Below are 23,768 nucleotides of genomic sequence, written 5' to 3' on the forward strand. Positions count from 1 at the left end.
TTTCGGTTATAGATTAAATCAGGCACAATAGTAGCCAGCAAATAAGACGTGGTCGCTCCCGCAGCATTCCATGTTGCGATTTAAAATGGCATTCGCGACCCAGGGAACGTCTTCATCGCTCTGTTGTGGCGCTGGGACAGCAACAGACAGCACAGGTTTTCTGCGGAGTTCACCACGCAGACCACTGCCCGCCGCCTCCCCTTTGTTGGCGGTGATAGGAAACGGGAAACAGCGCGGACTCGGACGGGGAGCCGCGCCCGCTTTGAGAAGCCCACGTGGGCGCAGCGTCGGCCGGTTTGCTCCGCGCTCCGCGTCTGAAACTGTCCCCCGTGTAGCCTCGGCGTGGACTCTCCGCTTAGGGGGTGGGGGGCCAGAGAGGAAGGAGGTGGGGGCATTTGTACGAGACCCTGCCCGGCGATGGGGGCGAACGACGGAAGCCCGGGGTCTGCTGGGACCCCGGCGGGGGCGAACGTTGCCCTGAGCCCCACTGAGTCTCCGAGGGCCGAGCTGGGCGCGGCAGACCCCAGGTCCACGGGCCGCGTGGAGCCCGGCGCCGCTCCCTAAGCCCAAAGAGCGGGCGCTGAACGGGGGGACCCCCGTGGCTGCTTCGGGGCGTGGAGAGAGGGAATAATTTCTGACGCTCAACGCGTTCCCTCCACCCAAAGCCCCCAACCCGCAGAGGAAGACCCTGGGCGGATCGGATTGGGGGCGGGGTGATTGTTCTGGCCTCGCCAGGAAGCTCGGGGCTCGGGGACCGCGGGCCGGGCACTGCGGCGTGGCGGCCCCGGAGACGCGGGCGGCGGACGCCAAGCCGGGGCTGGAGGGAGCTGGCCCGGGGTCCTGGCTCGGGGCCTGTTCCGGTCGGAGCGGGGGGAGGGGGCGGTGAGTTCAAAAGAACGAACTGGAAAACGCATGGGGGGATGGGAAAGGGGAGAAACGGAAGGTTATAAAAAAAACTCCTGAGTTACAATCAATAAAATTACTCGCTTAATTAGCACGGTTACTCGGCTAGGGGCGTGCAGGGGAGCTGGGCCTCGCCGGGAGGGGAGAGGGGGCCCGCGAGCGACCCCGTCCTTCCACGGAGACGCCTCTGGGCGGCGGGGGAGGGGAGAGGGTGTGCGCGCGAGTGTGTGTGTGAGTGTGTGCGCGCGTGATGGCTTCGCAGATTTGGGGTTTTATCACCCCGCGGAGCCAGCAGCCCTTTGCCGCGGCGCCCTCGCCGCAGGGACCCGCGGGGACGCGAAGGGGAAGCGGCGAGGGGTGCGCTGGGCTCCCCCGGAGTCCTCCGGGCCGAGCGTGGCCGGTACGGTGCGTGTGCGGGCGGGGACCCGGGAGGCGGGTGGCCCAGCTCGCGTGCGTGCCGTGGGGCGACGCGCCGTGGGGCCTGGCCGTGGCTCGGGGCCGCAGGGGGCTGGGGGGTCGGGGGAACGGGCCGAGCCCCCAGTCACCGAGTCTCCTCTGCTTCCCTCCCCAGACTATGGACCCGCACGGCGGCCGCCGGCTCGGCGCACGGCCGCCCGCCGAGGAGCCCAGCCCGCCGGCCTGCTGACCGGCGCCGCCGCCGCCGCCGCCGCCGGTGACCCGGACGCCGCCTCCTGCGCGCCGCCCGCGCGCCGCCCGCGCACCGAGTCGCCCCCGGGCCCCGGCCGCGCTGCTCCCGGGAGGCGGCGGCGGGCCGGGGCCGGGGCCCGGCATGGATGGCCGCGACTTCGCGCCGCCGCCGCATCTGCTGTCGGAGCGCGGGAGCCTGGGCCACCGCAGCGCCGCGGCCGCCGCGCGCCTCGCCCCGGCCGGGCCCGCCGCGCAGCCCGCCGCGCACTTCCAGCCCGGGAAGTACTTCCCGTCGCCGCTGCCCATGGCCTCGCACACAGGTCAGTGCCGGGCGGAGAGGGCCCGCGGGGCGCGGCCGGGGTCGACCCGGCGCCCGCCCTCCTCTCTCCCGAGCTCTCGCCGGGAGCCTTCGCTTTCACTTCCCGGCTCCGGCCACGGCGGCTGTCCCCGCGCGGAGCGAGGTCTCCCGGCCCCGCGGCCGTGGAGACGGGTCCTCGCGGGTCGGAGTGGCCTTCCCGGTGCCCTCTCCACGGGGCAGCCCGAGGCCGCTCAGAACGGCCTGGCCTCCTGCGCCCGCCCTGCGGAGCCGCAGCCGCGGAAGCCTCCCCCTGCGGCCGCAGTCACAGCCGGAGGCCTTCCGGGCCGGACAGCGAGGCGCTCTCCGCGGGGACCACACGGCTGTTGTGACGGGGGCGGAGGGGGGGAGGCGCGGTGGCCCCGGGAGGAGGGCGGGGGCGCGGGGCGCGCGTTCCTGGGGCTGTGGTGTCAGACGAGCAAATCCCGTTTCTATAAAAAGCCTGGAAGTGTCAGGGCGAGAATGGGTTCGCAGGGGCGCTTCTGCTGGAGCGAGTGCCCCCGGGATCCCCGCTCCGCCCGCGGCTCCGGGGGATTTCGGTGCAGGCGAGTTCAGAGCCGATTGGCTCCCAGAGGAGAGAGCGGGCGCCCCTCGCTTGGGAGGGAACCCTCCCGGAGGCTCGGTGCGGAGGCTCGGTGCGGCGGGAGCTGGCCCAGGCCTCCGAGCAGTCCCTCTCTGGGGTGGGGACGTGGGTTTCCCGGTGGAGCTGGGTCCGAGGAGGCGCCGGGCCGGGCGCAGGGGCAGCTACCTCCCCGAGATCCCGGAGGCCCCTGGCCAGCCCCGCGCGTTTGCAGTGAGCGCTGGGGCCCGCGGTCACCCTGGAAGGCTGGGCGGCTTGGGTGGCAGTTTGTTCTGAACGTCAGCAGCGTTGGCCTCTGGTTGTTGCTAATTTGGCAGGAACAGTTATTCTTGCTAGCTTGATGAACTGTGAATACTAATAAAATTATATCAGCTTTAATGGGATTACAATTAGTGTGTGGATTAAAACGGAGGGCAGAGTCTGGCCAGGAGGGGCCGTGTCAGAAGGAGCCGCCATCAGGGAGAAAAACGTACATTTCCTAAAAAGAAAAAAGAAAAAATGCGGGGCCTGGCTTCATCACCAGTGGGCTGTCAGCATCTGCAACGTGAGGAGATGCAAACAGCCGGGTGCGGGGGGCCAGCCTCCGGGCTTGGGGGACCAGCGACAGGCGGAGGCCGGCCCTGATCCCGCCAGCCAGCCCCCTGCCAGCTGCCCTTTCTTCTCTGTCTCCCTCTTCCTCCTTCCTCTCCCTTCCTTTTTCCTCCCCTGCATGTATAACTCGAAAGAGAAGAAGTACTCGCCTGGGCCGCTGTGGATTTAAAAATCTCGGCCCCGGCTGCCCCTGCGGTGGGGACAGTCTCCCCTGCCCCTGCCCCGGAGATGCTGCCCGCCCCGCTGGCCCAGGCCCCGCTGGGGTCCGAGGGCAGGGGCTCACCGGCTGCAGGGACAGTGGCCAGCTTCCCCCTCAGCCCCTGCTGCTGGATCCAGGCAGGCATGGAGGCTGAGCCTGCAGGTTGGGGGATGGGGAGGCCATGACTGCCTCTCCCCCTCACCCCCCTAGCCCTGCCCTCCAGCCTGGCAGGGACCAGCACCTTGAAAACAAGGGTCCGAAAAGCCCTCGGCATGGCTCTCCGGGTAGCACACGGGCAAGCCAGGGCCATCCCCTGGGTGGCGTGGCATGGCTGGGTTCCCCTCCCTGTTCCCCAGCCCCTGCCGCCCGGTCCTGCTCAGCCGCCATTTCTCCTTGGGGCCCGTCTCCACGTGCAGGCACCACCGAGTCAGGTGGGAATGTGGTCGTGTGGCCCAAACCATTGTCTTGCTCATTGCTCGGCTGACCACGTGGTTCTCGGAGTCTTGGGCCCTGGAGGGTTTGGAGAAACGGGGTGGGTGCCTGCCTGGTCCGTGTCCTTGACCTGAAGGCCTTCCCCGTGGGCAGGGTGCCCCAGAGGGCGCTGGGGGTCCCCAGGGCACCCTGGCGGGGAGGGCCACGTGTTCCACCCCCTGGGGACTGGAGAGACCTATTGTGTGGCGGACAGTGTGTCCAGCAGAATCGTCTGCCCCTGAAAAGGCTTTGGAAACGAGCGAATGAGTGGGAGCCGGAATGTTGTGTCGGTTTCTGAAATTTAGCGACATCGTTGTTTTAAAAAAAGAACGAAAAAAAAAAGAACGATGCCCTCAGCCACTTTGCGTCGGTCTGTATTTCTCTGAGATCTGGTGTAGAAAGAACCAAGTCTCGTTAAGTTAAAAATGGGATTTTTTACATCTCGGGTCCGGATTTCCAAATGGCCGGTGAGGGGGACTTCCTGCCCCTCGGGTGGCCTGGGGCTGCAGGCCCCTCCCTCTGCCGGCCGCTCCCTGCCTGGGGTCGCTGGGAGCTTCCCCCCCCCCCCCCCCCCCCCCCCCCCGGTGGCGGCCGGAGCTGGGGAGTGGGAAGCAGCCCAGAGACACAGCCCGGCGTCCGAGTCCGAGGCCGCTCCTCCGGCAGGGCCCCGGCTGGGCCCGTCCGCTCTCCCTGTCCCGTCCCCACCCCGTGCTCAGCACGTCTGCCCGAGGGACCTGGTGGGATGTGGGGCTCCGGGCCGCTCCTGCCGCGTCTCCAAAAATGAAAGTGCCCGTGGCTTTTTTGTGGGACGCAGGGTTTTGTGGTAAAGAGCTGTTGAAGGCACCTTGTCACCCAAAGGTGCCATTAAAACGCTCGGGACCCTTATTTTTAGGGCCGTGTTAGAGTCTGTGTCTAATGCAGATGGTCTGGAGGCAAAGCTGTGAAATCTAAGGGGGGAAAAGGGAAGATCGGCGAGGCACCAGACCCGGGTTTCCATCGGGCGCGGCAGCCTGGCCTGGGAGAAGCCGTGCCCCCTCTCCCCGGGGCGGCTCCCATCCTCCACCCTCTTCCTCGGCCTTTGAGAATCACCGGGTCTCCCCAGGGGAAGGCCCCGGAGGTGGCGGGCCGTCCAGCAGGACTCTGACGTCTGGCTGAAGGTGGGTCCTCTCGGCCTCTTCTCCTGCCCCTTTTGGGGTGTGAATGGCCGGGCCTGCAGCCAGGCGCCCTGGGCTGGGGCGTCGGGCGTAAACAGGGGGCTAGTCCCTCCCAGAGGGAGACTGCAGGTTTCCTTCTCAGAAGGGAAAAAAGACAATTTCCTGGTGTGAAAAGACCCTATCACAGGGCTCCTCTCCCTCCCCTTCCATATTTTTTGTAAAGGAAAAAAAATACATTTTCGTAAATACCTCATTAACTCAGTGACACCACGGAGTGTTTCTGCAACAGTTACCAACACTAAGTAGGTGTGAAAAGAGTTACTTTCCCAAGACTCTACCCATCCTGCTCCGCCAGTGACGGAACCAGACTTCAAAGCGGCTGCGCCCGGCGCCCAGCTCCCAGCACCCGCCCGGGGTCCAGCGCCCGCCCCGCGCCCGGCGCCCAGCCCCCAGCCCGGGGTCCAGCGCCCAGCGCCCGCCCGGGGTCCAGCGCGGCTCCGGCCCTGCCAGGCTGCGGCCGGCTCGCCCGCCACCAGAGCCATTTTGGGGATGTGCGGGGTGTTTCTTTCCTCCGTGGGGCTTGTGCTGCCCCGATGTCTGCTGATCCCTTTAAGGATTTTCCTGTAGGAATATCCAGGTCACGTGAGGAACCAGCAAATTCCCGGCGAAGCAGGGAGTGGCCGTGCCGCTGCTCCTGCCCCTGGAAGCGCCGCACCCCCGGGCTCCCCGGTTATTCTTAGAAATCTCCCTCCTTGGCTGCGAGACGGGGTTCAGCCGCCACACAGACAGGACACAGCACATAGGAGGCTGTGAGCATAACATGGATGGGGCTAAAAATACCCTCAGAAACACACATAAAAAAGCCAAATCCAACAACAGAACGAGCTAAAAATATTCCAGGCTTTGGCAAAGAGCGCGGAGTTAAATAAATTATACAAGAGCCATTCATGGGAGCAAGTCGACTTTCTCTCTTACGGGAACTTGGTTCAAGCTAATAAAAATAATAATTTACTAGCCACTGAGCTTTGCATGCGTTTAAATTTAATTGGTGGGGCTTCTGGCATTTGTCACTTCTTGGCAATTAGTGGGCTTGCCCTGGCCTGGGGCGGGGTGGGGAAGTGGCACCTGAGCTGTGGCCCCGAGAAGCAGGGACAGTGTCGCCCCCCACCCCCACCCCCACCCCCGGGTTCCAGGGCCTAGGTGCAGGGTGCCCACGAGGCGGAGGAGGAGGGAGGCTGGGCAAGGACAGGCAAGGCGCGGCGATTTAAATTTGATAAATGATGCTACACCTTTAAGAGTGTGTTTTAACCATCAAGATACACTCCAGCAAGTTGATAGGATGTTCACTGTCAACTTACATATGTCATCGGAGCGGGCTGTGAGCCTAAGGACCGTGCGGGTGGGCGGGCGGGCGGGCGCTGCCTCGCTGGGGCCCCAGGCCGGCCCTCTGTCCCCTGGTGTCTGGGGGCAGCGGGCAGACGAGGCCGGGACGGAGGGCACTGTGGCCTGGATCCTTCCTCTCGGAGTTCCCAGGTCTCCCCACCAAAATAAGAGCCCCAGGCGGCTCAGAAAAACCGCTGCCCTGCGCTCGAGGCCGGAAGCCGGCGCTGGCTCCCCCGCAGGCAGCACAGGCGCTTCCCAGGAGGCTCAGCTTCCTTCCTGCTCCAAAGGCCCCCAAATCCCTCAGGCCGCCCAGCTCCCCAAGGACTACACTTCCCAGAATGCCCTGGTCCACCTCCAGAGCCTGAGCCTGGGAATTCCCAAGCACAGACAGAGGTCAGAGGTCAGCCAGTGCCACTGGGAATGAGGGCTTTGGGGGGCGCACCCCCGCCCTCCTGGGAGAGGCCCGGAGCCCCGCCTGGCTTCCTCCCGCCCCTAAATATCCGAATAGAAGCCCCGGCAGATGGGAGCTGCCCCCCCCAGCACCCCCCCCCCCCCCCCCCCCGTGTGGCAGCTGCCTTGGTTGCCGTGGCCAGACCCCTGACCTCAGCTGCTGCCACGCCTGCCCTCCGTCAGAGGGGCCTCCTCAGGCCCTGCCACCCTCTCACGGAGCTGGCCCTGGGGGGGGACTGGTGTCTGCCTAGGGAGTCCCTTGAGAAAGTCCAGCTCGGCCTTGGGGTGCCCCCTCCGCAGCCTCACACCCTCGGGGGGCAGTGGCGCCCTCTTTGTGGATGTGAGGTGACCAGCCAGTGCCCACCCTGAGTGCCTTGGCCGTCTCCTAAGAGACACGCCGCCTCAGGACAGAGGCCCCTCTGCAGGACGGCGGGCACACACCCCCCCCCCGCCCACCCCACATCCTGCCCATGGGGGCTGCCCACGTGGAGGGCCCCCCGGGAGGCCTCGGCCCTGCTGCCTCCGCGGCGCTGCCACCCCAGGGCTTCTGGGCGCACAGCTCGCACCCTGTGGGGTTGGCGGACGGGTGGCTTGCTCCCCGGTTCCCTGGTCTCCCCTGCCCCTGGGGCTGCCATGCTCCCCCGGGCACCGAATTACAAGTAAACAGCAAGGCCCAGCCCCGTGTCCGGAGGCGCCGCAGCCGGGCCTGGGGAGCCGGCGTGGGGCCGGGCGGCTCTGCACTGCCCGCTGACGGTTTTATGGGATCGTATACCATCGAGATCACACGGCCCTATTAGTCAGTGGGCCGCCCTGCTGGTTGTGATGTATAACACGACCGCCTCCCTGGCCCCAGCAGCTGCCTGAGGATGGGGCTGGGGGGGACCGGCGGGGGGGGGGGCGTGGGGCCGGGGCCTGCAGTGGGTCAGCGGGTCTGCGGCCGGTGGGCCGGTGGGGAGCACCCAGGGCCCAGGCAGGAGCCAGGCAGGCGGCCTCGGAGCCGCGGCAGCTGTCCAGACACTCGGGTTGCGATGGGACCCGCTGGGCAGCCCTGTGCTGCGTTTTGTTTGCGCCCTGACTGGGGGGTGGGGGAGGGGGAGGAGAGCGACAGACAGGTGGGAGGTTCCCTCCCCCACCCCCCTCCCCCTGTCCCCCCAACAAAGAGTCCAGTGTCTTTAGATGCAAAGGCCGTGGGTGCTGGGAGGGGGCCTGTGTGCGCTTGGAGCCAGGGCCCCGTGAGGCAGCCCCTCCTGGGTGTAGGTCTTGGTTTTCCGCCGGAAGTTTCCAGAAATGGTGGCGAGGGGATGGCGGGGGACGGGTGTGCCGCCCCAGAGGCCTCCGAACAGCAGGCTCGGGCCCCAAAGGGCAGCTTGGGGGCAGCGCCCTCATGGGACACCCCCTTCATGGGGCCCCCCAGCCCCACGGGGAAGAGCGCCTTCTTGGTTGAATGAACGGAGAACTGGACTCCCAGCTGCCGTCCTCCCGGGAGGCAGGGCTCGGGGCTCCCTCTCCTGGGACCTCCACAGGCAGCGGGGGGCGGGGGGCACCACAGCCCCTCACAGGCGGGGGGGGGGGGGCGGGGAGAAGGAGGATTGGGCCCAGGCTGGGATGCAGCGTCCGGCCCCGCAGCCCCGCAGCCCGGGTGGCGGTCCCCGCGGTGGGCAGGGGTCCACCCCGCAGCCCTCGCCTCCCAGCGGCCGTGCGTGCACCTGGGCTGGTCTGCACACTCCACACGCTCGCTTGCACCCGCCTTCAAGTCCCCCTGCAGCCGCTGCCCGGGGTCGGGGGGTCGGGGGGAGCAGCCTGCCCAGCCGCCAGCTGCTGGCCGCCTGCTGGAGCGGAGCCTCAGGTCCCCAGGGACCCTCGGGGCACAGCCAGGGTCCCTGCTCTGTCCCCGGGGGGGCTCTGGGACTGGCCCTCTGGGTCTCGGCTCCCATCTCTTAAAGGGCCACGGTCAGGCCCTGCTGGAGGGGCCAAGGGGACCCCGTGCAGCCCTCTCGGCGGTGCCTCCTCGGGGCAGCATGTCCCGGCCGCACACACACGGGCCCTGCCCAGGATGTGCCCAGGGGCCTGTTCCCCGGGACAAGCAGAGAGGGACCTGGGGAACCTTGTGGGCTGCGCCTCGGGGTCACAGTCCCTCAGCCCCTCCCTGCTTTCTGTCTTGGGGTCCTAAGGTCGAGGGTGACCACAGAATTCGGAGATGGGGTTCACCGGCCCACCTGCCCCTCCCCCCGCCTGTGTGGGCTGGGCTTCCGGGGGCCCTGGGTGTGAGGTGGGGGTTCAGCAGGGGTGTCTGGGGTTTCTGGGGGGCTGACACCAAGGGGATGGGTGGGACTGGCCCTGCCCTGAGGCTCTGGGGACCTCGGCAGCCTCTCCGTCAGAGGCAGGACCCGGCACGCAGAACACGGCTGCTCCCCGCCTGAGGGGGGAGGCTCCTGGTCCCCCGGATCCTCTGATGGGGCGCCGTTGGGTCCTGGGGGACGTGCTGAAATGCACAGGGACCGGGGGCGCCCCCCCAGGAGGCTCTGCCAGTGGCTCGTTCACCTCTGAGTGCGAGAATCGGCTCTGAGCCCAGGGCACCCGAGGTTCTCGCGCCCGCCCTCTGCGGGGATCCCCCCTCCTCAGCCCCCAGTGTGCCCTACAGAACCCTCCCTGCTCCCCCTTTTCCATACCCCACACCCTGATCCCAGGCAGCACCAGCACCCAGACCTGTGGTCAGTGCAGGCCAATGAGAGTGAGGACCAGAGAGGACGGGCGGGCAGGGGAGATCCTGGGAGAAGGCGGGGGGTCACTGTGACACCCCCAGGCTGGCTCTGCCCTCTGCCACGCAGATCCCGACCGAGCGGGGCAGCAGGGACGGCGAGGCCAGCGCTGGCCTTCCCTCCCCTCCCCACCCGCAGCCCTAGTCTGCTGACCTCGCCCGCGGATGCGGGAGGCCTGCCGGGTGGGGGCGGCCCAGGTGGGGGCGGCCACAGCTGTGTGTCCTCCGCAGGCGTCTCAGATTTCAGGCCCTGCCACCCGCCGCCCGGGGTGAGCCCGCACCACGTCCCAGAGCTGTGGGTGTTCCTGGGCCTCCACACCCGTCTGCCTGCGGCCCTCCCCGCCTGCGTGGCTCACTGAGGTCCTTCCCACCGGCCCCTGGCCCCGCCCCGGCCTCCCAGCCCTCACCTCTCCCCGCACAGCTCAGGCCCGGCCTGCCCCGCGGTGGCCTTGGGGTGGGTGCTCCGGAGGGCACGTGGCACTCAGCGTGGCCCAGGACCCATCTCTCCCCACAGGGCCTGGCAGGTGGTGGAACCAGAACCCGGGTGTGGACGTGGTGAAGGCCAGACCAGGGCTCCTGCTGCGTCCTGGCCTCGGCGGGAAGGTGATGGCAGACCTCAGTGTCTGTGGCCGGTGGGAGGGCCCCCCGTGGCCTCCATGGGATGGAGGGGGAGGAGCCGGACTCCAGTGACCCCCCAGACATGCTGGTCTGCCCCGTGGGGCACCTGGCCTGTCCCGGGGTCTGTCCCCTGGCCTGCCCGGGCCGCGGGTCACCCAGGGGCAGTCTGCCGAAAGCTGGCCCCCCTTTTGGAGACTTTTTGCATCCCTTTGGGTCTCCTAAAAATAAGCTTTTAGTTTATTCTAAATTAATATTAAAATTAAACCTAAATTAAATTGAATGCATCTGTACGCTGACTCTGAAAGCCCTCACGTGTGAGGATGTGGAAAAAATCGAGAAAAGCGAGGGAGGCGCACGTGAGGCCACTCGGCCTGAGAGCCGTGCAGGTTGGGGATAAACACTTGGTGAAACCCAGGGCCCGGTGGGGGCGGTGCACAGCCCTTAGAACCCAGCGCGAGGGCGTGGGCAGAGGCAGGACCTGCCGTGGCCAAGGGCTGAGGTGGCCCAGGGGCCGCTGGAGGGGAAGCTGGCTCCGGGGCGCGGGGAGCTGGGGTGCACCTGTGTGTCCGTGTGCGGCCACTGCAGGCGGAGGACTTCGTGCTCACGCCTGGTGTTCTGACTTGTCTGCAAAAGCAGCTCTGCTCCCTGTGCTGCTGACTCCCCACTGGCCGCCCTTCACCTTCTGGAAGGTTCCTCGTCTGCTCTGGGCTCCACTGTAAATGCTGTGGACGCCTCCCCGACCCTGCAGGTGCCGTGGCTTCTGTGTGCATCCGTGAGCTCGTGCTGCGTAACAGGCCGCCCCAAGCTCAGCTGCAGAGGCCAGCGGGCAGGCGTGTATTACCTCAGTTTCCCTGGGGCAGAGTCTGGGTGACGGTGTCCATGGGCTGCGGGCCCCCTCCCAGCTCACCCTCTCGGCCCCAGGCCCTCGCTGGCTAGAGACCAAGGCTGCCCCCTAAAATCCAGGCCGCCCTCTGCTGGCGGGAGGCCCTGAGGCAGATGTCAACCCCCCCCCTCACCAGTCAGGACAGTGCCGTCCAGATGACGCAGTCACCTCACCCTGCGGGACGTCCACTCAGAGGTGTGCCCCCAGCAGGCCAGGGAGCTGGCCCAACAGCAGCGCGGCCAGAGGGCCGCCGAGACCCAGGGCCACTGTGGGAGGCCAGGGCGCAGGCTGCGCGGGCGAGGGTGGCGGCCGGCACCTGCGGACTCCGCGCCTGTGTGCCCAGTGAATGAGCCGGTTAGGGTTTCCGTCTGGACGGAGCTCAGGCTCAGCCGGTGGCTTGGGTGTCAGGGATGTGGGTGTCGTCCGGCTGGCAGCGCTCTCTCCTCTGTTCCCTCGCCAGCCGCCTGCCCAGTGAGGTCAGCAGGTGCTGGGCGCACCTGGGCTTCCCTGGCCGCCTGGCTCCCGCAGGTCTGGCAGCCCTGGGAGCCCAGGGGAGTGGGGCGCGGCCCTGGGCCTGGCCCCTGGACCAGTGGGTCATGGCCTTCCCGACTCTAGACTCCCCGAGGCCGAGTGTGGGTGCCCCCGAGTGCCCCGCACAGAGCACCCCGCCTGTAGCAGTTGGGGAGGATGCTCCCCGAGCTGGGGCGCATAGAGGGGTGAGGCTGATGCCCGTCCCCTCCCCGCCCTCAGGAGGGCCCTGCACGGGGAGGGTTGAGGACAGAGCGGCGTGGGGGGCCCTGTCCCCTGGTGTGTTCTCCCCCACGTCTGGCCCAGGGCCTCTGAGTCACTCGCTCCGAGGCCTGAGCCGGCGTCCGAGGAGGCCCCACAGGCCGTGGCCGCCCGCCCGCCCGCCAAAGGGCTAAGTTTACCCTTTTCACATGAGTTTCCTTTTCTTTTATTAGTTCTGGGCTGTTGGCAGCTGGGCCTTTCCCTGTCATCATTGCCTCCCTGTTCCAGGGCGGGTGGCTCAGCAACCACAGAGTTTTCCTATTATGGCCTGAGAAGCGCTGCCTGGGCCAGCCAGGGCTTCTGGAAGGTTCTCCGGGCCGGCCAGGAGGGGCTTCCGGTGGGACTTGCTCATGTTTCTGGGCGGACACCCCCACTCCACCCCCAGGGCTGGGCTGCGGGGCTCACCCACCGCCTCCCGTTCCTGCTCCCACATCGAGGTTCCGTTGTCCCCCCCACCTCCCCCCCTTCTCCTGCCTGTCCTCTCCCCGTGCTGGTCCCAGGTCCCCTCCTTGTCCAGCCACCTTCACGGAGCTGTGGGCAGCGGCCTGGTTGTGGGGTGGCATCTCAGGGACTCTGGGCCCTCAGAGCTGAGCGGCCCTGTGTCCAGCGAGGCTAGTGGTGCGGACAGGCCAACATCGAGGGCCGCCCCCATCTGGAGGTTTCGCAGCCCCCAGACCCCGCCCAGCATGGCTGGAGACGGGGCAGGCTTTGTGCCCACCTCAGCGTCTCCACCGCCGGGGGTCTGGCTGCTGTGGGGAACCTGGGCACGGGGGGGGGGCCTGGGAGGGGGCGCCTGGGCAGCAGCGTCTCAGCGCACACGAGGGCAGGGTCCCTTCCGCGTGGGTAAGCCTGGATGTGCCCCCCCTTAGAGGAGGTGGGCAGGCCCGGGACAGCCCCTCCCGGGCTCAGAGCCGGATGTGTACTCGCACATCTGAGGGCACACTCAGAGCCCGCGTCCCAGACGTACATGCGTGTCGACCTTGTGTGCAAGCCCATGTGCACCCATATCCGTGCACACACCCCGGGCACACCCGTGAGCGCCCACACGCACACCCCTGATGCCCTCGCTGCGTGGGCTCCAGCCTCGTGGGGACCTCCTGGATCATGCTCACCCCCAGGGGGCGCTGCAGCCGCTCTGGGTCGCCTGGTGGGGGGCTCTCCGAGCGGCCCCTCCCTCCAGGGCTTGGTCCCCGAATCCTCCTGGGCAGGCAGACAGCTGGGCGCCCACCTGCCTCTGGGCGACTGGACCAAGGCCTGTCGCCTTCCTCCATGCCGGGCGCCCAGCGGATGGACGTCCTTTCTTCCTCCCTGTCGTGAGCGGGGGCTGCGGGCCAGGTCACCGCTGGGCTGTCGGTCCTGCCTCCTCCCCCCTCAGCCCCCTGGGGCCTGGCTCAGAGGCCGCCTGCCCCCCCAGTGTCTCAGCCGCCCCTCGTGCTCTGGGGGACCCAGGGATGGCTCCAGGGGCCCAGGTGGCTGTGCAGGGGCTGTGGGAGCCGGATGGGGGGAGCTGGTGCCAGCAGCCCATGGGCGGGGCTCCCGGAAGCAATGAGCGGCTGGGAGGGGGCTGCCTCTCCTAGTGGCCGCCCGCCATCTCCGCGAGGCCTTTTTTCTTTTACAACCCATTTCAGTTTCCAGAAAAGGAGGTGCCGATCCGGGGCTCCCTCAAGCCTAAGCAATGCTCGCTCTGCCGCCGCTCCGCCGCCCGCTCGCCCTCCCGCCCCCGTCTGTCCGTCCCTCCGTCTGTCGGTCCCTCCATCCACTCCTCCCTCTGCCTCCAGGCTGGGGTGGCAGGCTGGGGTGGGGGGTGGGGCGGTGGGCCTCTGCTGGGCCTGCCCTCAGCTCTGGGCCTGGGGCAGGGGCCGGGCAGACCTGTGGGGTCTCTGGCCGCTGGACTGGAGGCCCCAGCTGCGGGCAGGAGCATCCCTGGTGCCCTCGAGGCCGTCCTGGCGGAGGCGGTGGGCATGGCGACAGGTGGTGGAGGAGGCCCCACCCCCTTGGTTGTGCCTGACCACACCGGCCGCCCCTACCACCTACTCGGTGCGCAGGGACCCTGTGGGCAGAGGCCGGGCTCCGTGGCCACTTGAGGTTCTTGGGGTGTCAGGCACTCCTGCCCGGCTGCCTCCAGCTGGGCGGCCAGGAGGGAAGTGGCTGCCACAGCCAGGGCCCTGTCTCCCGGTCGGGTTGTCCGGTTGCCCGGGCCTCGGGGCGTGGGACAGGCAGGCCTCCCGGGCGGGCTGGCTTCCGGAGCGGTTTTCTCAGCCAGCCCGGGGCCCGGGCCAGGCCTCTGCGGTGCACCGGGCAGAGCCAGGCAGTGCCGGGGCTGGGCTGAGCCCCGCATCTGGGGCTGCAAACACGGCTGGGCCAGCCAGGCGGCGGCGGGGGGGTGAGGCTCAGCACAGAATGGCCCGCCTGGCGGCTGCCAACACCCCCCACGGTGCTCGGCCCTTCCCGAGATCAGCCTGAGCCAGTCCGTGTCCCGGGAACCGAGCGGATGGACAGCCCCTGGGTGTGGCCACCCTGGCCGGCCACGCTGGAGGGGGCCTAGGCCTGCACAGGGGGCCTGGGAGCGGGCAGACCTCACTCCAACCCCAGCCTGGCACTGGGGCCTGGGGGGCCCCGGCTAACGATGCCCCACTCCTGTCAGCTGATGGCCACCCCCCACCTGGGATGAGGGTGTCACCGAGGTTTGTCAACCCCCCCACCCCCACCATCGGTGCAGACAGAGCCAGGATCAGGGTCGGACCGCGAGCCCGTCCCACCCGCTGCGCGGCTCCCACCGCCCCCGCTGGTGACCGCAGCGCCGCGCACGGACCCTGCCAGGAGGAAGCAGCCTGCAGCCCGGTTCCCAGCCAGACTTGGCCATCAGCTCCAGCCCTGGCCCCGGCCCCGGCCGCCTCTGCTCGGCTCTGTCTGGGGCTGGCTACTGGTCGGCGGGCGGCGCTGGGGAGGTGGCAGCCAGGTCTGCCGTGGCTCTGCTGGCTGGGCACAGTGCCACCACCAAACTCCTCGGAGATGGAGGTGACAGCGGGAACCAGGACGCTCTGCCGGGGTCAGGAGCCAGTAGTCCCCCCCTGACACACACACACACACCCCGCAGTGCCCGCCTGGCGAAGCCTGCAGGGCCTTCCCTGCTCCCCAATGCCCAGCCCAGGACGGTGGCCAGCAGAGACCCCTTCCGGCAAGGGCGTGGGGGCCCCCTGTGCAGGCCTAGGCTGGGGAGGAGCTCAGAGCGCAGGCATCCTGCCAGCCCAGCGTGGGCACCGCACATCCTCCACGGGGGGCTTCCCGAGCCGCTGCGTGAGCGTTCGGCGAAGGGCACGTGGAGGCGGAGCACTTGGGTGACAAGGCTCTAGCGTTTCAGGGTGGAAAGAGGAGCCGGGGCCCAGCCGGAGGCAGGACTCGGGGACCCCTGCAGGTCGCCGGCGTGTCAGCAGAGTCCAGTGGCAGCGGGGGCTGGGCCAGGTCAGGTGGGGAGGGGGCAGGGGCTGGGAGGGGCGGGGCCGGCGGGGCAGGGGTCCCTTCCTCACGGGCTCCGAGAAGCTGCTCTAAGGCAGCACCTAAGAGGGTCCCCTAAGTCGGGGGACAGGCCAGTGTGGGTCTCTGGCCGTCGGTGTGTCCCCCATTTCATGGAGCCGGGACCGAGGCTCCAGCCTACCTGGCCCCAAAGCCCCCAGGCCGCGGGGACCCCCTTCCCGGATGGTGTCCGAACAGGGTACCCCTGAGGGTCCCCGCCCAAGGCCAGGATCAGTCTCCATCTTCCAGTTCAGGGCCCAGTCGAGTTGGGCTGCCCGCTGGGCCTCAGGCCTGCCACCCAACTGCCCTTGCGGGGGCGGGGTCCGGGGGGGGGTGGTGGGTCCTCAGGCCGGCTGTGCGGGACCCTCCGGGAGCGGGAGCGGCCTCCCAGCCTCGCTTTTCCTGGATCCAGGACCGGAGGGCCCTGTGGGACCAGCCTGGGCCCGGCCGCCCCCGCCCGCCCCCCCGCCCGCGTGTGGGAGCGCTCAAGGTGTGGGTTCTCAGGCCGCGCGCTTTGAGAAAGCCTTCATCCAGACCCGGCTGTTGGACCCGCTGCTCCCCACTGTCCCCTGGAGGAGCCGGGTGTGAGGGACTTTCCTGGGAGGGTGAGGGGGCGGGAAGCCTGGGGGACCAGGGCCGGGCAGGGCGAGGCAGGAAGGCCTGGCTCACCCCACAGGCATGCCCCCCCAGGGTCCCCGGAGCCCAATGGGCCGCCCCCTCCCCGCCCCCTCCGCCCACCGCCGGGAGGCCAGCACTTCCCTTCCCAGCCCAGCACCCCGCCCCGGCTGGACGTGCCTGTGGTCTGGCCTTGGCCCAGGGCAGCTGAGCCCTGCGGTCCGGGAAGTCCCTGGCTCCCGGGCCCCTTCGCCCCCTGCCCCGGGTCCCCTCAAGGACTGCCCGGGGCCGACACCCACCACGGGGCCAGCTCACACCCAGCTCTGCAGCACTGACAGAGGACGTCCACAGGGCCCGTTCACACGGCCTGGGGGTGGGGCACGGAGGGAGGGAAGCTGCAGGGTTCCCAGCGGGGCAGCCCCTCCCTCCGACTCTGGCCTGCCGCCTCTCTGCTGAGTCACCTCGTGTCTGGGAAGCTCCCAGGGCCACGCCAGGCTGGATGAGGCATCACAAATCCACGGACTCCCTGCCTCCCAGGCTGGGAAACAGCTGCCCTGACTCACCTGGGGCCGGGCCTGACAGGCCCCCAGGTCCCTGCTCCCCATCCCCTGGGCTGGTCCCCAGCCAGGCTCACTGTCCTGGGGAGGTGACAAGGGGACCCTACCTCTGAGGGCCCAGCAGCCCCAAGACCACCCACCAGGCACCGCGGCTGTGCTGGGTGTAGGGTGTGTGCTTTCGTCTCCATGGAAACCAGGCAGGCTCGCTCAGCTTGGCCTTGGACACTGGCCTTGGCCAGAGAGGGGACACTGGTGGAGGGTGCAGGTGGGCGTGGAGAGCTGGGGGCGCAGCGCGGAGGCTGTCTGCTGGGGAAGCAACAAGTGACCTGGGTACATGTGTGTCTGCGGCTCCATGCCCGTCTCATCAGGACTGGACCCTGACAAGAGAATCCCTACACCTCCATCCTCAGCTCCTCCCACCTGCAGGCTCCTCCCACCCCAGGCTCCTCCTACTATTGGTTTCTCCCGTCCTCTCTCTTCCCCTGCCTCAGTTTCTCCACTTGCTCACCTGGAACCAGGCACCCGTCTGATGAGTCAATTAACTGAACTGTGGGGAAGGTTAAGGGCCCTGCTGTGGGGAAAGGCCAGACCTGGTGCCTGCAGGGCAGGGTGGGGCCTCTGGGGGTGCTGCTAACCTGGCCCTTCCCGGGAGTCGGGGGCAAAGCACTCTGGCAGGTGTGCGGGCAAGAGGCCGGCAGTCGGGCTCTGCCGCTCAGGAGTCTGCCCTGGGACAGTGTCTCCCCTGGGCCCTGAGCAGTGCCCGGCACCTGGCTGGGGGGCGTGGGTGGGCTGGGCGACGGGGCAGTGACAGGCTGGAGGCTTTTGCAGTAACAGGGCACTGGGGCCTCCAGACCCTGCGCCTGGCTGTCGGGTCCGAGAGGCACTTCTCGGCCCGCTTCCTGGGTATTTGAAGGTAAAACCCCAGGGAGCTGGGGGCCTGGGAGCCACCGCTGAGGGCTCCGTGGGAGGCGGGTCCCTGCCCAGCCTGACCCTGGCCCTGTGTCCACAGCCAGCAGCCGCCTGATGGGCACCTCCCCGGCCTCCTCGTTCATGGGCAGCTTCCTCACCGGCAGCCTGGGCTCGGCGGCCTCCACGCACCCCAGCGGCCCTGCGCCCTCGCCCTCGGAGCAGGCCTACCGCGGCTCGCACCCCGCCGCCTCCCAGCTCTGGTTCTCCCACTCCCACGAAGGTAAGTCGGGTAGGCTGGCAGCCAGAGCGCCCCCTCGGGTGCCCAGGCGGGTGAAGCCATCGGTGCCCTTGCTGTGCCAGGGGCTCTGGCTGGGGGCCGCCTCCTGCCTGGAGCCCCCACGGGAGAGGGAGTCGTCGGTGGGAATGAGGTGGGCACCAGGCAGTGGTCCTGGCCAGATGTGCAGCACAGATGTGCAGGGAGCGAGCGAGGGTGGGGCCAGGAGGGCCCGGGAGCTGAGGAAATGTGGGGCACAGATGGCCAGCCAGCCTGGGCTGCCCTCCGCCCCCCAGGCCTAGGGAGGCATGGGCTCCAGATGTGGCGGCAGGAGGGAGGCCGGGGAGGGAGGGCGGCGGGGAAGAGAGCGCTGTCATCCTGCTGAGGCTGCCGCCCCGGCCGGCCTAGAACAGAGACCCTCCTCGGCCCGGGCTCCCAGTGGGACACAGCCCGCGCACACAGTAGGTGCCTCATGAGCACATGTGGCTGGAGGTCATTCCGGGATTCGGGGGCACCCCAGCTCCCGCTGTCTGCGCAGCCCCGGGCGCTGTGCTGTGGGTGGGGGCCCTGGGCCCCTGGTTGCTGCTGCCCGCCGGCCGCTCTGCCCCGCGGCACGGGAAGGGTTAAGCACGTGGCGGCTGGCACGCGGAGAGGCAATTGCAGTTGGCAGCGGGCACAGAGGGCTCCGCTGGCACCGGCACCTCTGTAACTCAATGACTGTGAGTGGCGGGTGCCGTGTCTGCGAGCGCGGACCTGCACGCCGCGGCCACGTGTTCGGGCGGGAGATGAGCGCCCCGCGCGCTGGGGAGAGAAAGAAGCGCTCTTTGTGCCACAGGAAAGGGCTGCTCTCCAAGCAGGACAGGTGCCCGAGGGCCCGCGGTTCCCATGATCCGGCTGTGGGGCGGCGATAAGGAGCAGCGCGTCCCCCGGGGAGGCCCCTGGAGGGACCCAGAGGGCAGCGGGGGGCCCGGCCCACACCCCTCCCCCCCCGCACTGCCCGCCCCGCCACTGCCTAGCTGCACCCCAAGGGGCGCCCGGCGATTCGGGAGTTGGGTCTGGGCCCTGCCTCTTCCGGCCCTTCCGGCCGCTGCCCGCCTGCCCGCCCGCCCGCTGCCAGCAGCGCATCTGGCTCCCAAGCTCCCAAGGCGTCCGCGCAGGGAGGGGGGCGGCTGAGTGTCGGGGAGCTGGCAGGGAGGCCTGCGCAGTCTGGGGGCCACCTCAACCGAAATAACGGCCACTGCCCGTCCCTGGCCCCGCCGCAGGTGTGCAGGCCCACGGCGGGCTGCCTCGGTTTCCCCTCCTGCAGCAGTGCTCCCCGCAGGAGCTGGGCCCGGGAGCAGCTCCGTCCCCCCGGGGGACCTCCTGGGCAAGGATGGCGGTTTGTGGGCAGCACCACCTGCCCTGCAAGAAGGTCCTGCCCTTCTGGGGGCGCGGGGAGGGGTGGGAGGCCCTCAGCGCCTCCGCCCCTCACTTCCCCTGAGCAACGGCTATGCTGGGGGGGCAGTGTGGGGGTGCCCCCTGGCCGGCGCCCTGTCCTGTCCCCTCCCCCCCATCCCCGTCCCAGCTCCTGGAGATGCAGCTCCTTCAAGGCCGGGCAGCCTGAGCAGAAAGAGCTGGAACTGGGCCCCACGAGTCCCCCCCCCCCCCAGCCCCAGGGGGCATCTGTCTGTCACCCAGCGCCCCCTGGGTTATGCGCCCACAGTCGGGTGGGGGCTCAGGCGGGTGCAGGAGAGGGAGCTGCCTCCCAGGCTCCAGAAAGGGACTTGGAGGTGACGGGGTGGGGGGGAGGGGGTCGCGCCCGAGGTCAGCTAGTGTGTGTGCCGTCCTGCGGCCCATGCGACCGCACGCACCTTCCGGCCTGGCCTCCGTGCCCCCTGCCCTCTCCGGGTCTCTGCCTTCAGTAAAGCTGCCCACGGGGGTCCCCGCCCTGCGCCCCGCGCCTGGCCCGCCTGCCGCAGCTCTGACAGGCCACGTGGTGCGGCCGCCTCGCTGCCGAGCGAACGGGGAGCGTGAAGGCCGGGCGGGCGGGTGGCGAGTGGCAGTGCTGGCTGGCTGCCCTGGCAGCGTGCCTGGCTGCTCGTTTGACTGCGTGCCAGCTGGATCCCCGTTTGCCGGGGCCTGTGTCTCTGCCGTGTGTATTGGGGGAGGGGGCACGCGACACGGCTGGGGAGTGGGGGCCAGCGGCGCGGGGGGCTGCCCGGGAGGCTGCTGAGTCTGGCTCACCCTCAAGCCTCCTTTCCTCTCTCCAGCCCCAGGGGTGGGGAGGGCGGGAGGGGGGGAGCGGGGGGGGGGCAGGGCAGGTGCCCATACGGCCTGGCCAGGACGGGGCCTCTGAGGGGTTCTTATCTCTGGGGCCAGGAGGCCAGGAGGGGGCAACAAGTGGGGGGATGGGCCCTGTGTCCCCCACTCCAGGCAGCCCCTCTGTTTGTGGGTGGACTCTGCCTTTCCTGGGCAGGGTAGGGAGGTGGGGGATCAGCTGGAGTGCAGGGCATAGCCTGGAGCTGGGGGACTCTCCCCGAACATCCGGCTGAGCCTGGGTGTCCTTGGCTGCCTGCCCCCCGGGCTCCCTCCCCTCTGGGGCTCGGGGAGAGGGGGAGGCGGAACTGGCCAGTGTTGGGGTGAGCCCGTGTCCGGCCAGCCTGCCCCGTGGGTTGGACTGGGGGCGGGGGGCACAGCACAGCTGGTCCTATTGTCAGGAGCCTGGCCCCTCCCTCTCCACCGCACCCCCTAGCTGCCTGGCTGGGCCACCCACGGGGCTGATGAAAGGGGTTCTGCTCCTGGGGGCTCAGCTGGGGGGGGGGCAGCCGCTGAGCAGCACAGCCCGGCTACTCGGGTCTCTTGTGCCACCTGGAGGGAGAGCCGTGGGCGGCCATGGGCACGCGCGCCAGCGCTGGCCTCCCCTGTCGGACTCTCTGTGGGAGCCACTTCTCCATCAGGGCTGGGCTCCAGGGGGACCCCTGCTGTTACCAGCCCCCAAACTTCCCCGAGTCCCCCGGGCTGCCCCCCTGTCTCCTCTGAGACCTCGGGCCGCCCGGGGCTGCTGGGAGCAGGCAGGTGCAGGGCCCCGTCCGTGTGAGGGATGGACGTCGTCCAGCCCAGCGGCTGCCGCTTCTGTGTGGCCCCGGAGGCCCTCCCTGGGCGGCCCTGGCCCTGGCCCAGTCCCTTCCTGTGTGCCCCGTGGCTGGCATGGCCCCTGGATCTCCCACAGGCCCGCTTCCCATCGGCCTGTCCCCTCCCCTCCAGCACCCCCAGCCCTGCCTGCCTGTCCCCCCCCCAACCGCCAGTGGGGCCAGCGGGCTGCTCTGAAATGGGGGGATGGGGCGGCGTGGGGGGAAGGGACACGCTCCCTGGAACTCTGTGCGGGGGACAGACCCCCAACTCCTTTCACCACAGCTGAGGGAGGGCCATCCTGCCTGACTTCTGACCCGAACCTCCAACCTCCTGCCCCTGCCCGTGCCCCCTGCTGTGCCTGCCGCCTCCTCAGGGTCCCAGCCTCCCCCCCCACTCCCACCCCCGTCTCCCCTCCAGCTGGTGGCCCCCGCCCTGCTTCACTGCTGGGGTCCCGTCCTGACCACCGTGGGCCCAGCACCCAGCAGGGGGCGCTCTGCCAGCCCCGCCACCGGGCCTGGGCCCTGCAGCTGCAGACGGCCCAGAGGCAGGGGCCCAGGCCCAGCGCGGGTGCGGGTCAGCAGTGGCCCCCGTGCACTCAGCCGGCGCCGTTTTATCCCACCCCTGGCCCTGGGTTGGCCCCTCCTCGCTCACTTCTCCCAGCAGCACCTTGCGATGTGGGCAGCGAGGGCTCAGGACGCTGGACGAGGCCCCGGGGGCTGCGTGGACCGCAGGTCCGCGGCGCCTGCGCGGAGGCTGGGCGATGCCCGGCACCTCTGAGCCTGTTTCCCCATCTGCCAACCCCGCTTAGCAGAACAGCCGTTCAGACGCTCCGTGAGACAGGCCGCAGCCCGCGCCACACGGAGCCCCCGCCGTCCTCGCTGTCCCTGCCCACTGTGGCCAGGGCCTTGCTGGGGGCGCGGGGGGCGCATGTGCATGGGCAGTCCTGGGCCTGACTGGGTGGGAGAGGCCCGCGTCGCTGCCACATCTGTGGCTGCCAGGTCGTTCCCAGCCCCAAGCCCCTGGGGTTCCCCAGGACCTGCGTGTGGCCAGGCTGCTCCCACGCAGCGTGGAGCCCCCAGGAGGACGGCAGGGCCCCCGGCAGTCGGGGCTGCTGTGTGGGGTGTTGGGGAAGGTTGGGGGGTCACCCCGCTTGCCCCTGGCCTCTGACGGGGGTGGCATGTCTGCCCTGTGCCCGGCGCTCTTGTTCCTGAGGCGCCTGCGGGAGCCTGGCACCGTCCCCCGGCTCTCAGCTGCGCCTCTCAGCCAGGCGCACACGCCGGGCCCTGAACCTGGGCACGGGGGTCAGTGCCCCCAGCTTCGAAAGGCCGAGCTGGGGACCCCTGAGGGGCCGAGCTTCCCAGCCCACTCCAGCCAGAGGAGGGGCCTCACTCGCACCCCCCCCCCCCCGCCTTTCGGAAGCACAGCTGGATGCCCAGTCCGAGCACCAAGTGCGAGGGGGGCTGACATAGGGCGTTTGGCCAGGAGCAGGGAGGACGTGGGAGGGGCTGTGACCAAGCTGCTCCCTTCAGACCCCTCTGCGCCCAGGCAGACGCCCCTAGCCGACCCCGCACTTCCTGAGCGGTGGGTGCAGCCTCAGGACCCGCCCAGCCCGCGTCTGGGCGTCACTGCCACTCAGCAGACTGTGCGCCGCGGTTGGCAGCCATTGGCACCGAGTGCGGGTGTGACGTGGAGACGCCTGGTCAGGGGCGGGCGCTGGGCCCGGGGCCCTTTCCCAGGCCAGGGGTCTCCTCGGGGTCCTTCAGGGCCTGGGGGGTGGAGGAAGGGCGGGAGGAAGGGGGTCTGCAGAGGCTCCACTAAAGGGGCATCCCTGCTGCTGGCCCTGGAGGGGGGCCCCGCTGCCCAGAGGAGCTGGGACCTCAGCCGGGTCTTACGCAGGCGGATGGTCCGTCCTGGAGCTGTGAGCCGGGCAGAGGCCGCGTGGAAAGTACAGATGTCCGGCCGCGGCCAGGGGCTCAGCAGGCGGGTGTGAGAGCTGCCCTCGGGACCTGACACTGGGCTTTGAGGCTGACAGTGGGGAGAACTTTCTAGCAATTTGAGCCTCAGTATCTGTGTGGGTGCCACCCCCCAGGGAGGGGCCAACGCTGTTTGTCCAGCCCATGAGCTTTGGGGTGCTGGTCCTCACTTCTCCGTACCCCACGGGGCGCTGAGAGTGCCGAGACTTGTCAGTTATGCCAGGGGATAGGGCTGGTCTCCTGGCAACTCACAGGGGAGCAGGATGGGGACCTCAGAGCCACCCCTCGGGCCTGGACCCCTCTTAGAACTTGTGGGGTCTCGGGTGTGTGTGGGGGGGAGCTGCAGGACTGTATCCACCCTGTCCCTGTGTCCTCTCCCTGCCCTGGGCCCCCTGCCCCCTGAGCCTCCCCAGATGTGCCCCCCATTTTCCTCCGAAGCAGCCCCTTTAAGGACCTAGCGGCCCTGACTTCTGGCTTCTGGTCTTGGAACAGCTGCTCTGATTCATAAAAATCATTTCTCATTTTCTTACTGAGCTCAGAGTGGGTCTTGTTGGAAGAAGAAAGGGCCTTTCTGTGGCTGGGTTGGGGGGGGACTTCTCTCCTCTCTGCCCGCCCCAAGCCCCGCCCCCGCCACACCCCCGCGGAACTCCCCTCTGGGGTCCCGGGGTGGGGCCCTGCAGCCGCAGATGGAGGGGGGCCCCTCGGCTGTTCCCCCCCGCCCCCCCGCTCCTGGGGGACGTCCCAGCTCGGGGTCAGAAGGGGAAGCAGAGGCAGGGCCAGCACCCTCTCTGCCCCTGAGGACCCGGCAGGAAGGAGCCCCCCTGGCCAGCTGAACCCCTGCTCCCCCGGAGGGCGGGTGGGCGGAGGCCGGACCCCCCCCAGGGTCACAGGGGGCCCGCCTGGGAAAGGGAGTCTGGGAAGGAGGAATTTACAGACTTCTGTTTACCAAAACGAGGGCCCGTAAAACATTTAACAGTCGCCAATTAAAGGGGCAGCTGCGTCTGCCCACTCCCCGTGCAGCTCAAGGCCTCGCC

The 23,768-nt window shown here is 69.1% G+C and overlaps 1 protein-coding gene across 1 annotated transcript in view; it reads left to right on the forward strand.

Moving 5' to 3' along the window:
* Positions 1-1,693: 1,693 nt before the first annotated feature.
* The window catches only part of BAHCC1 (BAH domain and coiled-coil containing 1), a gene marked incomplete at its 5' end in the record, with an annotated part of 44,659 nt that continues 22,584 nt past the window's right edge, over positions 1,694-23,768 (forward strand). The window contains 2 exons of the mRNA XM_081110377.1: positions 1,694-1,875; positions 17,481-17,656. Coding sequence (XP_080966503.1) covers positions 1,694-1,875; positions 17,481-17,656 — 358 coding nt within the window. The remainder of the gene's footprint in view (positions 1,876-17,480; positions 17,657-23,768) is intronic.

Source organism: Myotis nattereri (genome assembly GCF_964212035.1).
Source record: "Myotis nattereri genome assembly, chromosome: 16".
NCBI classification, from domain to species: Eukaryota; Metazoa; Chordata; class Mammalia; order Chiroptera; family Vespertilionidae; genus Myotis; species Myotis nattereri.